Source organism: Pholis gunnellus (genome assembly GCF_910591455.1).
Source record: "Pholis gunnellus genome assembly, chromosome: 22".
NCBI classification, from domain to species: Eukaryota; Metazoa; Chordata; class Actinopteri; order Perciformes; family Pholidae; genus Pholis; species Pholis gunnellus.
The window spans coordinates 16,988,137-17,001,008 of NC_136549.1; the positions used below are offsets into that span (position 1 = coordinate 16,988,137).

Genomic DNA, 12,872 nt, shown 5'->3' on the forward strand with positions numbered 1-12,872 from the left:
TCTAGTCGTTTCATAAACCCCATACCCTTCCACCAGCCCTCCCAAAGCTTTTACAACCTCGATCTTCTGCGGTGAGACAGACTTTTCAGGACGGGGGATGAAATCAGACACGACCGTCACTGACGATTTACAGGTTGAAAAACGAAGCTGCTGCCCCACTAAGACTCTCTCCGGGGGCTGTTTGAGGCTTCACCTTGTTCATTAACCGAGAAAAGTACCAGTTTGAAGTTTGAAGTCAGCCCAAAGCCCTTTAGTCTCACTCAGCGCGGCTGGCGTGTCACGTCACGGAGGCTTAAATTCACAATATTCAAACGGTAAACACATTTAGACGCTTTGAAATGTTTCTTGTTTAGTGTTCAGTCACAACGTTGGCTCGTAAAATCAACAAATTCACCGAGGAAGTGGAGACATGTCACTTACACAAGCAGGTGTTACGTAACATTTATATTTAGACGTCAGCATTTGGTTCCAAAGCACTGCAGACGGGGTTGTAAGTACGTCTTACTTTTACTCGTAAAAGTAGCAATACAACAGGGTAGAAATACTCTGTTACAAGCAAAAGTCCTGCATATCAAATATGTACTTTAGTAAAAGTACAAAAGTATTAGCGTCACGATCAGAAATGTATTTGAAGCCTTGAATTTCGGCATTTTGGCCGTCGCCATCTTGGCTTTTTGCAACCAGAAGTGTTGCATGAAAACACTCAGTGTTCACACACAGAAATAGACACATAGTAGCTAAAAACAAGGAGAACAAAGCCGAACTAAAGTAAACATAAACATTTGACTGCTATGTTCAGATATAAATATATATTGACATTGTAGAGAAGACAAATTTAAAACACTTTGGTTTCCCTCAAAATGTAGATTGTGTCATTTAAGATCAAATAGAACTTTATTTATCCCGAAGAAAATTTGATCAACAAATACAATAAAAGAATAGAAAAAAACAATATATATATATATAATAACAATTAAGTGTAAAGATATAATACTGAAACCGGTGCAAAATAGCACACAATAGCAAAACGAGTAAAGAAAATAAAGTAAAATTACAGCAGCTTATTCAGGTATTTGATGCATAAAAACTATTTTTTTGTAAATACCGACTTAGCTACCAAACGATGTCACTTCCTGTCACACACTGTGTTCAAACTCTAATCTGTTCTGTTTTTTGTTTTTTAGGATTACCTGCTGAGTCACATGTACAGCAACGCAGCCAGAGACGACCTGTGGAGCAAACTGTCTCAGGTGGAACTCGTGTTTACTCTCATTAAGTGACTTACTTACCCTGTGACCAGGTTAACGGTGATGGATGAATCACGTTTTGGTTGGTTTTCTCCAGGCCATGCGTTCAGAGGGGCGGGACATCGACATCGGGCAGATGATGGACAGGTGGACTCTGCAGATGGGCTACCCCGTCGTCACCATCAGCAAGAACCAATCAGAGCAGCTCCCCACTCATTACATCACCATCAGCCAGGAGCACTTCCTGTACGGGCAGGAACACAGGAGCAACAACAGGTCAGAGTTTCAAGTTTAAAATCTGTTTTACGCTGTAAATGTTGACGCAAACAAGTTATTATAATACACCGACCTATAAACGGTGAATAAAAGCATCAAACCAAACCGCTGTTCGATCCCCGTGTGAGACGAAAAGTCAATGTTGATTCATTACCGTAGTTATTTTAGCCCAAAAAAACATCTTTTCATAAACTTAACCAAGTGGTTTTGTTGCCTAAACATAACTGAGTTTCCTGTGAAGACAGAAGTTTATTTTGAAATGCATGTAAGGAGAGGAAATTGGAGTAACTTTTTGTAAAATATCATGTAGAACAAAACTCAAAACGTACGCTTTATTGTACAAGAAGGCAAACATTAATACCGCGGAGACCAGATCCACTCCTTCTGTTCTTACCTTTCACAATAAGAGCCCCTAGACATAAACACTGTACCTGTTTACCAGAGGAAGCTTAATAGAATAGCTAACTATACAGACTACCAGACGCTGCTCTGGACCAACAGGGTTCTGGTAGTTGGTCCTCTGCATGTCAAATTTATTTCAACCTTTTATTGAAAAAGTACTGAAACTGTTGCAAATTTGCATCGCTGGCAGTTTGAACAGTTTTCACTGTCGTGCTGTGACGTAAAGACTATCATACGATTGGAAGATTAGAAAATAGAAACAATCACCAAACCCTGACCCGATCTACGTTTTGCTGCCTCCCCTCGGGATGACCTTTACTTTTCTAACCCCACTTCTTGTTCGGCCTAAAAATAATTGTTCTAGAACTTTTGGTCTCCAGGAAACGCTGGCTGGCATTTAAACAGCTGCAGTCGTCCCACACGTCTGTTCTTTATGTCGCTTCACCGCCGTGAAGAGATCCTCCTGAAACTCTGCTTCACACCTCAATAACTTTGTCATGCAATTTCTCCTTAAAATGCACTTTTCTAGTTTTTTTCTTCACATTCTTTAGCACCTTTACATCATTTATATTTCATTTATATTTAATTCATGTGATGTTTTATTCACATCCCATCACAACCTCTGGAGATTATTCTTTTCGCTGTTTCATCGACCCACTTTCTCCTCCATCAATACTTCATCAGCTCCTTTCCTTTCTTTTTATTTACCTGTTGTTCAATTTTCTTTTCTTTACGTCATGTTTTTGTACCATATCTGACATCTCTGACCTACTCACTCACCAAAAGTTTCCTTTTTTGTTTCCTTCCTCGTGTGTTTTTCGTCCTTCTTTCATCCGCACTCTTTTTTTTTCTTGTGTTTTCACCTGAGCTCCTCGGCTCAGAGTCGCTCCCGAGGTCTCGTCAGCTGATTAACTGAAGCTGTTTGTCGTAGGTGGAGCTGAACTCTTTTTCTTCGCAGCTTGTTGAGTCTCACGGGGCTGCGTTCAGACGCGCTCGGTGGTCCCGGGGCGCTCGCCGGCGCTTGTAAAGAGAAACTGTTGTTGTGCTTTTAGCCCGACTGTCAGCGGATCGACTCGGCGTCCCAGAGTGTTGCACGCTATTGACTTAAACTCCTGATTTATTTATTTACATGCAGGGAAAAAGAGAATACTTGGAAATGTACTGAAATAAACAGGAAGACATTTAAAGATCACTGGAAAGCCGACGACCCGGTCAGTCAGTGTTTTGCTGAATAAGCTGCTTTTCAGGGGTTGATGGTTCAGCGCACAGCTGGTTCAGGTCAGATTGTCGATGGTTTTAAATCCACAAGTGTTTGGTTTCACACAAGGATCAATGTTAGGCCCCCTGCTTTTGCTTGTTTGTTTGTTTGAGTGTGTTTTGGGGACATTTTTAAGCCTTAAAACCAATGAATTAAATGCTGTGACTGAGAGTCTGTGGCTGTAACAGGACTGTGATTAGCGCTTCCAGACACGTTACCCGTCTGCCTCACTGCTCGTCACAGCAGCCGTCCACACGCTGCCTTCTTAGCAGATGTGAGTCCTCACAGTAGCTCTGTTGGTCTTTGGAGGGAGGCCTGGAGGGACCGTCAGTGGTGCCGACGCTAACGCTGTGAGCTACTAAAGAGTTGAGAACTCTGGTCTGGGTTTCTACGTTGGATCATTTTTTATTCTAGTGTACTCTTGTTAGTTTCTCAGGATTACTGAACCCGTTTAAAGTTAGGGAACTAAAGTACTTCAGTTTGACTTCACTGGGACTGAACCGCTGTCTCCTTGATGAAAGTTAGTTTGACTCGTGTGTTAAGTCGTGTTCACTTCCTGAATACATAAAGCTTAACAAACTAATAACTGACAGTTCATCGCCTCACTATTTGCCTGACAACCGACCGATCTGTCCCGTAAAGAAATTTAATAAAAATCTTTATTTTTCCAACTTTCTCTCACTTAGATTTTTTGAGGAGACATTTATTTTATTTTATGTCAAACATTTAACATTCTGCTCCTCTTTTAGTTCCCCGGTGGGTTCAGGGAGACGACGTCTTTTTTTAAGTTCTCAGCATCAAAGAAAGCGACGCAGCGAGGCAAATAAATGCTTTTAAAAGAACCGAGCTGACAGAAAAAAGAACAGTGACGAGGAGAAACCAGAGGACAGCGAGCGACGAGGTCGAGCTAATGATACCGAACGTGTATCGAGCAGGAAGTAAACGCGTCACGACTCGTCTCCGGGATCGTGGCTAAAGAGGAAAGAAGCCGCGTCACCAGACAGGTAGACAGAGCTGTGATCGGAGGACGAGGAGCGGCTTTGTGTTTGATTTAATGAGCTTTAAAAAGAGACGCATGCATTATTCATGAGGCTGCAGAAACGCAGGTGTAAGTGTATTTATGTCTGCTTTAGCTCTTTAAAGCAGACACAAAGCTGGACGGAAAGACTCAAAAGCAGAATAAGAAGGAAAAAGCAGCGCGACGAGATACAATAATAAGACAAATATGACTTTAATTTCTTCAGAAATGGAAAAACTCAGTAAATACAAAGGTGTCAGATTAAGTGAAGGAGCGGACGAACTCTTCTTATTGAGTCGAGGCTGAAGCGACTTCATTTTCTCTTGTTGGTCGTCTGCAAATATTACTTTCCGTGTCTGCAGAGACTCGAGGTCGGGGGGTCGAATGTGCTTCTTTTTAAATTGTCTCTCATACGTCTGATGGGAACAAAGGTAACTGAGAACACTCCAACGCTGTTCATACATCATTCTGATTTATACATTTTATTACTAAAACATGGTCAGATGGGTTTTTTATGGCTGTTGACGATATTTTCTTATTTTCTGGAGAAAGAAAAAGAAACTAAAAAATGTCCCGAAACGAGAATGTTGAACCTTCATTCAACTGTTTATTCACATTCCTCTTCTGGAAAATAATGAGATAAAACCTCATTTACATATTTAAATAAACAATTACAGGAAACATCAACTGAGGAAGTTTCATCTTGATATCTACTGTATTAGTTCTGACCCTGTTCAACCTACTGTGTGTGTGTGTGTGTGTGTGTGTGTGTGTGTGTGTGTGTGTGTGTGTGTGTGTGTGTGTGTGTGTGTGTGTGTGTGTGTGTGTGTGTGTGTGTGTGTGTGTGTGTGTGTGTGTGCGTGCGTGCGTGTAATTGGCTTCCACTCCTGTCGAACATGTTGATATAAATATCAGATAAATATCTGGTTGCTAGGCAGCGGTATTGATCCACTATTGCCCGCGGCAACACCTGACTGCTGTATGAGATTGGTGAAAGAGACTTTCTCTGACCCGGACTCTACTACACACACACACACACACACACACACACACACACACACACACACTCCTTAAATGCATGAATTCAAAGTGTAACACGGGGAACAGTAGTGTTGTGTCTGCAGCGAGTCCTTCGTCCTCCATCATTGAACGGAGACGGAACAAAGTAACAGAAGTATTGTCAACATGTTCTGGTGATGTGAAAATTAAAGAAACACTACGCAGGCAACACTGTCCCCCTTCACTGTTAGTTATATCTATGATGTGTTTTCACGTGTAAAGCCTTCATAGCTGTTCACTAAATGTAGGAGTTTATAAAAACACTATTTATGTAGATTCAGACTCAAGATGAAGACTGAAAGAAAAGCCTTGTTACTTATTTACACCTCACAATGAAACGATCACGTGGTTCTCAAAACGTTCCACATTTGGCCTCAATAACATCAGCGATGACGACACCAGGACACACTTCTTACTTCAGCGTTTCACTCCCACGTCGTCTGTCGCGCCACAACTCAACAGCCACTTATCTGCTAATGTCAGCGTCTCGGGAACAAAGAGGAACGGCCTTGTTTAAACTCGGCCGTGATGCAATTCCGTGATGCTCAATTGGTTTTTAAAAGGTTTCATGAGTCTTAATGGGGGAATTCACTCGCGCAGTAAAAGGAGCAATTTCTGTATCGTTGGTTTTGATCTGAAGACGTGGAAACCAGCAGAGTGACCGGCGGCTTTCTGTGGACGGCACATTTAACCTCTCGCTCTCTGAAGAAGACAACAACCCGCAGCTGACTAACGCCTGACTGATGCTCGCCGACTGCTGCAGCTATTAGCCTACACTTTCACTCCCCCACTCTCTCTCTCTCTCTCTCTCTCTCTCTCTCTCTCTCTCGGTGTCGCTCGCTCCATTCCCAGCTGACTGATGTTGAGTTATCACCACCGACGGTCACTCACTCTCTCTCTAATGTCTCTCTCTCTGATAACTGAGGCAATAAAACCAAATCCAATTCCAGCGACCATTACTGACATCACTCTCCCTCTCTGTAGTTTACTGTGGCAGATCCCTTTGACGGTGGCTGTGGGGAATGCATCCAGTGTTTGTGCAGAGAGCCTCATCTGGATCAACAACAAGACAGGTACGACACCAGAGAACGCTGCAGGGTAGCTGCTCTGAGGTCTGAAGCTTCTTTTACCATCATGACTCAATTATCTCGTTACCTCGAGCTGTTACCTTCAGATTCATTTGTTGTTCTAACAAAGCAAACACATGATCACCAATTAATTACATCATCACCTCCAGATAGGTCATTTGTAGTTAATGGACTAAACGATGATCATTCTGGTTTATTGAGAATAAAGATTTTATACTAATAGATTAGAATAAAGATGATTCTGCTCATGTTATAGAACTCTCTGGATCGATTCTTTGGAGAATGCAACTTGCTCTGCTTGTGTTCTGGAGAACTGATCTCTGGAAATGCAGTTTGTTCTGCTTTAGGTTTTTTGAAGAGCAAAGATAGTTCTTCTCCCTCTGTTCCTGTGAAATAAAACTGGTTCCGCTGTAGTTTTTGGAGAATAAAACTCGTTCTGGTTCTGAGGAACAAAGCTTCCTCTGGACGTGTTTAGTAACAGCTGTTGACAGCGTGGGGGTTCTGGCACAACTTCAGCTCCATGCAAGGTCGTTCAAGACTTCAAGTTTAATTTCAACCAGAGTTGAGGAAGTTGAGGAAGTTGCTAATAATTGGGTCCGTAGCTATTTGCCTCGTTCTTCCTCATCTGGCTGTTACACAAAGTCTGGAAGATCCTACAAGCTGCTCTACTAAAGTTTACAACCTCGTTCTACGAGCACGGACGATGTTCTCGTTTCTCTGTAAGAAGATTTGATGTCAATACAAACTTTGCTTTAAGCAGAACAAGTTTAACAGACGATGCAGATCTTGCAGGTTGTATTTAGATGTTTTATCATTCTCTGCTGCATTAGAGTGCAAATGTAACACCTTCTAAGTCAGTATACATGGTGGTCAGGTTAGTGTTTTATCTTCTGTCTTTCCATCTTTATCGCTCTCATTTTACAGATATCAACATGCAAATCATGTACGTTATTGGACAACTGGAAACGGTGTAGAACTGGCGAGTTGATCATGTTTTGTAGTAACAATACAGCACCGTATCCGTTGGATAAAGACTTTCAAAGCACCTAGATTTGTGTCTTTTTTATGGAAGCCGTTATTGTTTTTCAGTTGGATTTATTGCAGATTTCAGGAAGAATGACTCTGAGTCGTAATGTTGTCAACATTTACGAGTAAGAAACTTACTAACTCGGATTTGACACGAATGAGGCATAATGAGAAAAGTATAACCGATGAATTCAGAGCAATCCAATCAAACTGTCTCCACACACAGAAGGTGATCGGTTTACACTTGAGACTGATCCCTCAACGTCTTTTCAACCTGAACTTCCAGGTTCAACAGAATATTCATCACATGAAGAAAGAAACCTTTCAAAACGCTGCGAGGAACCCAACAGGAGAGCGTGGCGTCGTCGGCATATCGCATGACCTTCGACTAACATCCTGGCTTTTTGGGGTTGAACCAGCGCTGCTTGTTTGAGGGAGGAAGTTGTTGATTAACTGACTGACTCGTGTTTCTATTTCCTCTCAGAAACCCACAGGATTGGACGGATGGACGACACCACCTGGTTGTTGGGCAACATCAACCAAACGGGATACTTCCGCGTGAACTATGACCTCCAGAACTGGAAGCTGCTGATTCAACAGCTCCACAACAACCCTCAAGTATGTGTCTCTCTCTCTCTTATGGCAATCTTACTGTCTGTTTAAATCTCGGCTCTCTTCTTCATCTCTGTCCGTCTCACTCTTTCTCAGATCATCTCCGTTGGAAACAGGGCCGGACTCATCGACGATGCCTTCAACCTGGCCAGGTGAGTCATCGTTTGAGCGAGAAAAAGATATATTTTCAGTCTGGTTTACGATCCCTTTCTTCAAAGACTGAATCAGGGGAACAGAAGAAAGTGGTGTTCAAATGATTAGTTTCTCGTCTCGGTTCTGAGAGGCTCATCTGTCACTCAACCCGTGAGATATCTGGACACACACAGGGAGAGCGCAGCCGGGCTGATCCATTGTTTCTCTCCGTTTCTGTTTGCTTGTAATTGCCTCGCAATAAGCAGCGTCTCTCTGCTGATGTGTCTGCCTCCCTCAGATACGTCTGTTGTGATGGGCTCAGTGTTTTCAATGGGCAGATATATTTCAGACTTGTCATCATCTGTTCCGCCAACAGAATTGAGGAGGTGCTGATATGAATGCGGTTTGACGGAGTCAGCTCTGCATACAGAGGTTTATAGCCTGCATGTGGCTTCGGCTGAGACCTTTGGGGATGTCGTACACATTAACATTCACACACAATAGCGATGAGACGGAGCTCTGCCAGCCGGTGATCCCTCCGCCATCCAACAACCACCAGATAAGTGCGGCTCCGTGGCTCGAGGATTAACACTGTTGCCGAGCAGCAGAAGGTTTTCCTGAAGTCTTTCAATGTGGAGTTTCACCTTTTTCCTTCCGGCTAATAGACGTGCATGTTCAGCAATGAAAAACGACACCGATACGGTGTTTCCCTGGAACCTTCCTCCAGTATTTCCAGGACCAACAACCTTTCACTGGGTTTCAAAGGGAGGAACTAGCAATGAGCAACTTGTGTGCCGCTTCATTCAGGAAATAAGGGAGCACTGGGTGTGTTAATCCTGTGACGGGTAGACGATCCGTGTTCAGTTTATTGATGTTTAAAAGTCATGTTGTCAGCTTTCCAACTAAGAAACAAGCAAAATAACAGAGCGTGTTGAAGAAATGTATCGAGCGAGTGAAGTATGGAAATAAAACTTTATTTACAGATTGTTTGGGGACGTCACGTTCTGAAGCAGAAATAAATAATCCTCAAGAGCCCAGCAGGTCGTCTACGAGAGTCTTCACGCGCTCATCGCATCCATTCAAGCATCGGAGTTATTATGCAACAGTAAATACAAAGAAGTGAACTTCAAACGGCGTTGTCTTCTAATCCGTCAGCCGTCTAATTTGCCTAATCCTAAAAGTTCTTACAGATTTTGTCAGTGAGGCGATACACGAGTCGTAAGAATGAACATTTAGTTCCTGGTTTAGTTTCTGACTCTTCTGTAGTTCCCGGAGATATTTGGTCACAAAGGGTTAAGCGTGCTTGTCGTCTTATTAAAGACACAAATCATGTTGTTGCGTTCTTTCCTCCAGCGCTGTTCTTCTGCAGCGCTGAGGCACGAGCTGGATTCAGAGCGAGCCACAAAGATAAATAGGTCGACAAGCTGACAGATACTAGAACTTCCCTCTTTAAGCGAGGCCGTCCCAGAGCGCACGGATCACATCTGGCTCTGTGAGATGACCAATCCGTGCTGCTGCATTCTGAGTAGACCACCTAGGAAAATAAATTCACAACAACCTGAGCCAGATGGAAGCGCTGTGATGAATGAGCGATGAGAGAGAGAGAGAGAGAGAGAGAGAGAGAGAGAGAGAGAGAGAGAGAGAGAGAGAGAGAGAGAGAGAGAGAGAGAGAGAGAGAGAGAGAGAGAGAGAGAGAGAGAGAGAGAGAGAGAGAGAGAGAGAGAGAGAGAGTGAGTCAGTGAAGTGTGTCGTTTCTCATCGTCATGTTTTCCGCCCGGAGCCTTTTGAGCACTGTAACCAAAATCTACTGTGACACCATCCCATAACTCAATCTCCTCTCGTCTCTCTTTCCTCTTTCTGTATCCATCTCTCTCTCTCAGCCATCTGTCCTCTGTCATGTTGAATGAGCAACAGCTAGAGACGACTGCAATGTCATCCTCTGTTCTCCTGTGTGTGTGTGTGTGTGTGTGTGTGTGTGTGTGTGTGTGTGTGGGTTCATGAGTTAGGAGCTCAGCGGGAGGTTTTTCCATCTGTACAGAAAAAGAAACAGAACCACAGATCCGTTAATATTCACACTGACAGCAGAAGACGCTCTTACTTCTGCCTGCATCTGTCTCTCTGGCAGAACATGAACATCACTTTGCCAAATTGGACACAATGTCGGATAATAACTCAAAACTTCAATGTGGTGGATGTGTTTCTTAACTTGTCTGATTTATTATTTTGCAATGTTTCAATGATTCTAAATCTCAGGACAATATCCGTATTACTGGTAATAATAATATGAGAATACGACCAGAGTTGTGATGAACTCATCTTGTAAAAACAAATACTGATCACTTAAGAAGCTTGAGATCCGTTTCTGGATGTTTTTAGCTCGACTACCAGCGTAGCAGCAGCTGCTAGCTAGACACACAGAGTTTATTCAGATTCCCGATCATTGAATTAATAACAGTTTAGTCCGTAATGCTGATTCTTCTTCTGCTTGCGGTTTGATTGGCTGAGGCGTGAGCCGCCCACGCGCCACTAAATGCTGATTGGTGGCGTCGGGCCTCTGTGTGTGTGTGTGTGTGTGAAGCTAATTTAGCAGCAGCTTAGCAGAAATAAACGACTGTGTCTCGGTGAGTGTGCGCTTAAACAGTGATGGATGTCGCCTCTCTTTCTGTGCATGTGTGTGTGTGTGTGTGTGTGTGTGTGTGTGTGTGTGTGTGTGTGTGTGTGTGTGACCGCGGCGGTCCCTCGTTAGCTCTCCACTGAGCCTCGCTAATGGCTAATGGACAAACAATTAACTGGCCCTTAACGATGTTAACGAGTTAATGAGCTCGTTAGGATGACAACACTGGGAGACACACACACACACACACACACACACACACACACACACACACACACACACAGACTGTAAGTGAGAGGGAAAATTGAAAATCTATAATCTCCTCGTGCACTTTGCTGTGAGCAGAAGCGAATAGTTTAAAGCTCGACTCCTTTAGAGGCTCACTGAGTGAGTGAGGGTGGAACCAGAGAAAAGGTCACAGAGTCATTCACATCAAAGGGTTTATCGTCTAAGATACCCAAACACAAAGTGCATACATCCATGTTTTATCTTTTTTTTAAAGCTAAGCTAACTAGCCGCTGGCTGTAACGTCACTTGTTTACCAAGCTGACATTAGAGCGAATCGAAGTGTTTGATCCAAAATGTGAAACTGTTCCTGTAAAGGGAGTAAAGAATGTGACAGACTTCAGGGTTTGAATCTGACGTGTTTTCGGGTTTTATATCTCTGTGTTTCAGTATTTCCCCCGAAGAGGCTGAAAATAAAATAAGAAGACAGACAGCTGTTGCCTTAATGAAGCATCGCATGCGATCACGTACGAAGTGTGTCTTGAAAAATGGAAAAGTAAACAGATCAATGTGGCTGTAATGTTGTTCTCTCTCTCTCCTTTCACTTCATGTTTGGTCCCGTCACTCGTAAACAGAAAGTTTCTTTTTTTGGGTGGATTATGGTAATGTTCTCAGAGGCCCAGGTGCAAGATGGGAATATAGATGAACGTGTGGAGGTTGGATACGAGGCCGATTATGGAAATATGACGGCCCGGAGTTTGGTTGGCTCTTTAAAGACTTAGAGAGTCTTATCTCGAACAGATTAACTCTCTGTGGAGTTCTGTCTCTCTCAGCCCACTGGTGGAAATGTGGGAAATGCAGAAAAAGTGCCTCTAGGACGCCCCTCCAGTGTTGAAAACCTCATAAAGCGCCTTCTTATGGTGCCTTTCCAGGAGAGAAAACATGATGAAGTGCCCTTTGGGTGCTCTTCCAGTGGAGGAAAGATGATAAAAGGTCCTTCCAGTTTAAAAAAATGTGATAAAATACCTTGTAGGGTGCTGAAAAAGAGGCAAAGTTCCCTCTAGAGCGCTCTTTCAGTAGAGAAAATGCAACTGAGCGCGCTCCAGAGTTCCCCTACAGTGGAGAAAACAAGATGCACTGCGGTCTATGGTGCTCATCCAGAGGAACAACGTGATAAAGTGCCCTCTAGTGTGGCCTTAACATGTAGAAAACACAATTCAGTGCTATATATGCTACAGACAGCCTGAGTCCACCACGACCAACATCTGTCTGTAAATTGAAAACCGTCAACGGAACAATTTCAGTAAAAGAACATTGAATCGCCTCCTTCTCTGTGCGTCTGCCACTCACTGTGATTGACAGCTCCTCAGTAAAGGTCAGACTGTGAGATCAGACTCTGCGGTACTTTCTTCACTTCTCTCTTCAGTCCGAACACCGATAACAGCAATAAAACCAAAACACTAATATCACCTCTCTGAGTCCACCTTCAGACATCGACTGTCTGCCTCATTAATATTCATGACTTGTGGGTGGGGCTGAAGGTCAAAGAAGCCCCCCCCCCCTCCACTCTAAAACATCATGAATCTTAATGAATGCACTAAGGATGCTGGTTAATATTCATGAGGAGGTGGATGTAACCCCGTCAGTCTAAATTGGCGGCCAAGTTTTCTTAATGTGCCGTACTGTAGTTTATTAACACACACACACACGCACACGCACACACACACACACACACAGACACAGATTGAGGTTTGAAGATCAGGATCAAGTCCAAAAACCCAGACTGTATATGAGAAGTGGACGTAGTCGCTCATTGGTTTGTGGTGTGATGTCTTTGAAGTGTCGCGTTCGGCAATTTCGCCGTCACCATCTTGGATTACGGCCGTCGCCATCTTGTTTTTTTGCAACCAAGTGA

The 12,872-nt window shown here is 43.3% G+C and overlaps 1 protein-coding gene across 1 annotated transcript in view; it reads left to right on the plus strand.

The window, feature by feature from the left end:
• Positions 1-12,872, plus strand: part of trhde.1 (thyrotropin releasing hormone degrading enzyme, tandem duplicate 1) — a gene marked incomplete at both ends in the record, with an annotated part of 105,570 nt that overhangs the window by 80,944 nt on the left and 11,754 nt on the right. The window contains 5 exons of the mRNA XM_079183592.1: positions 1,185-1,250; positions 1,345-1,523; positions 6,245-6,333; positions 7,859-7,992; positions 8,083-8,138. Of these exons, the coding sequence (XP_079039718.1) occupies positions 1,185-1,250; positions 1,345-1,523; positions 6,245-6,333; positions 7,859-7,992; positions 8,083-8,138 (524 nt within the window). The remainder of the gene's footprint in view (positions 1-1,184; positions 1,251-1,344; positions 1,524-6,244; positions 6,334-7,858; positions 7,993-8,082; positions 8,139-12,872) is intronic.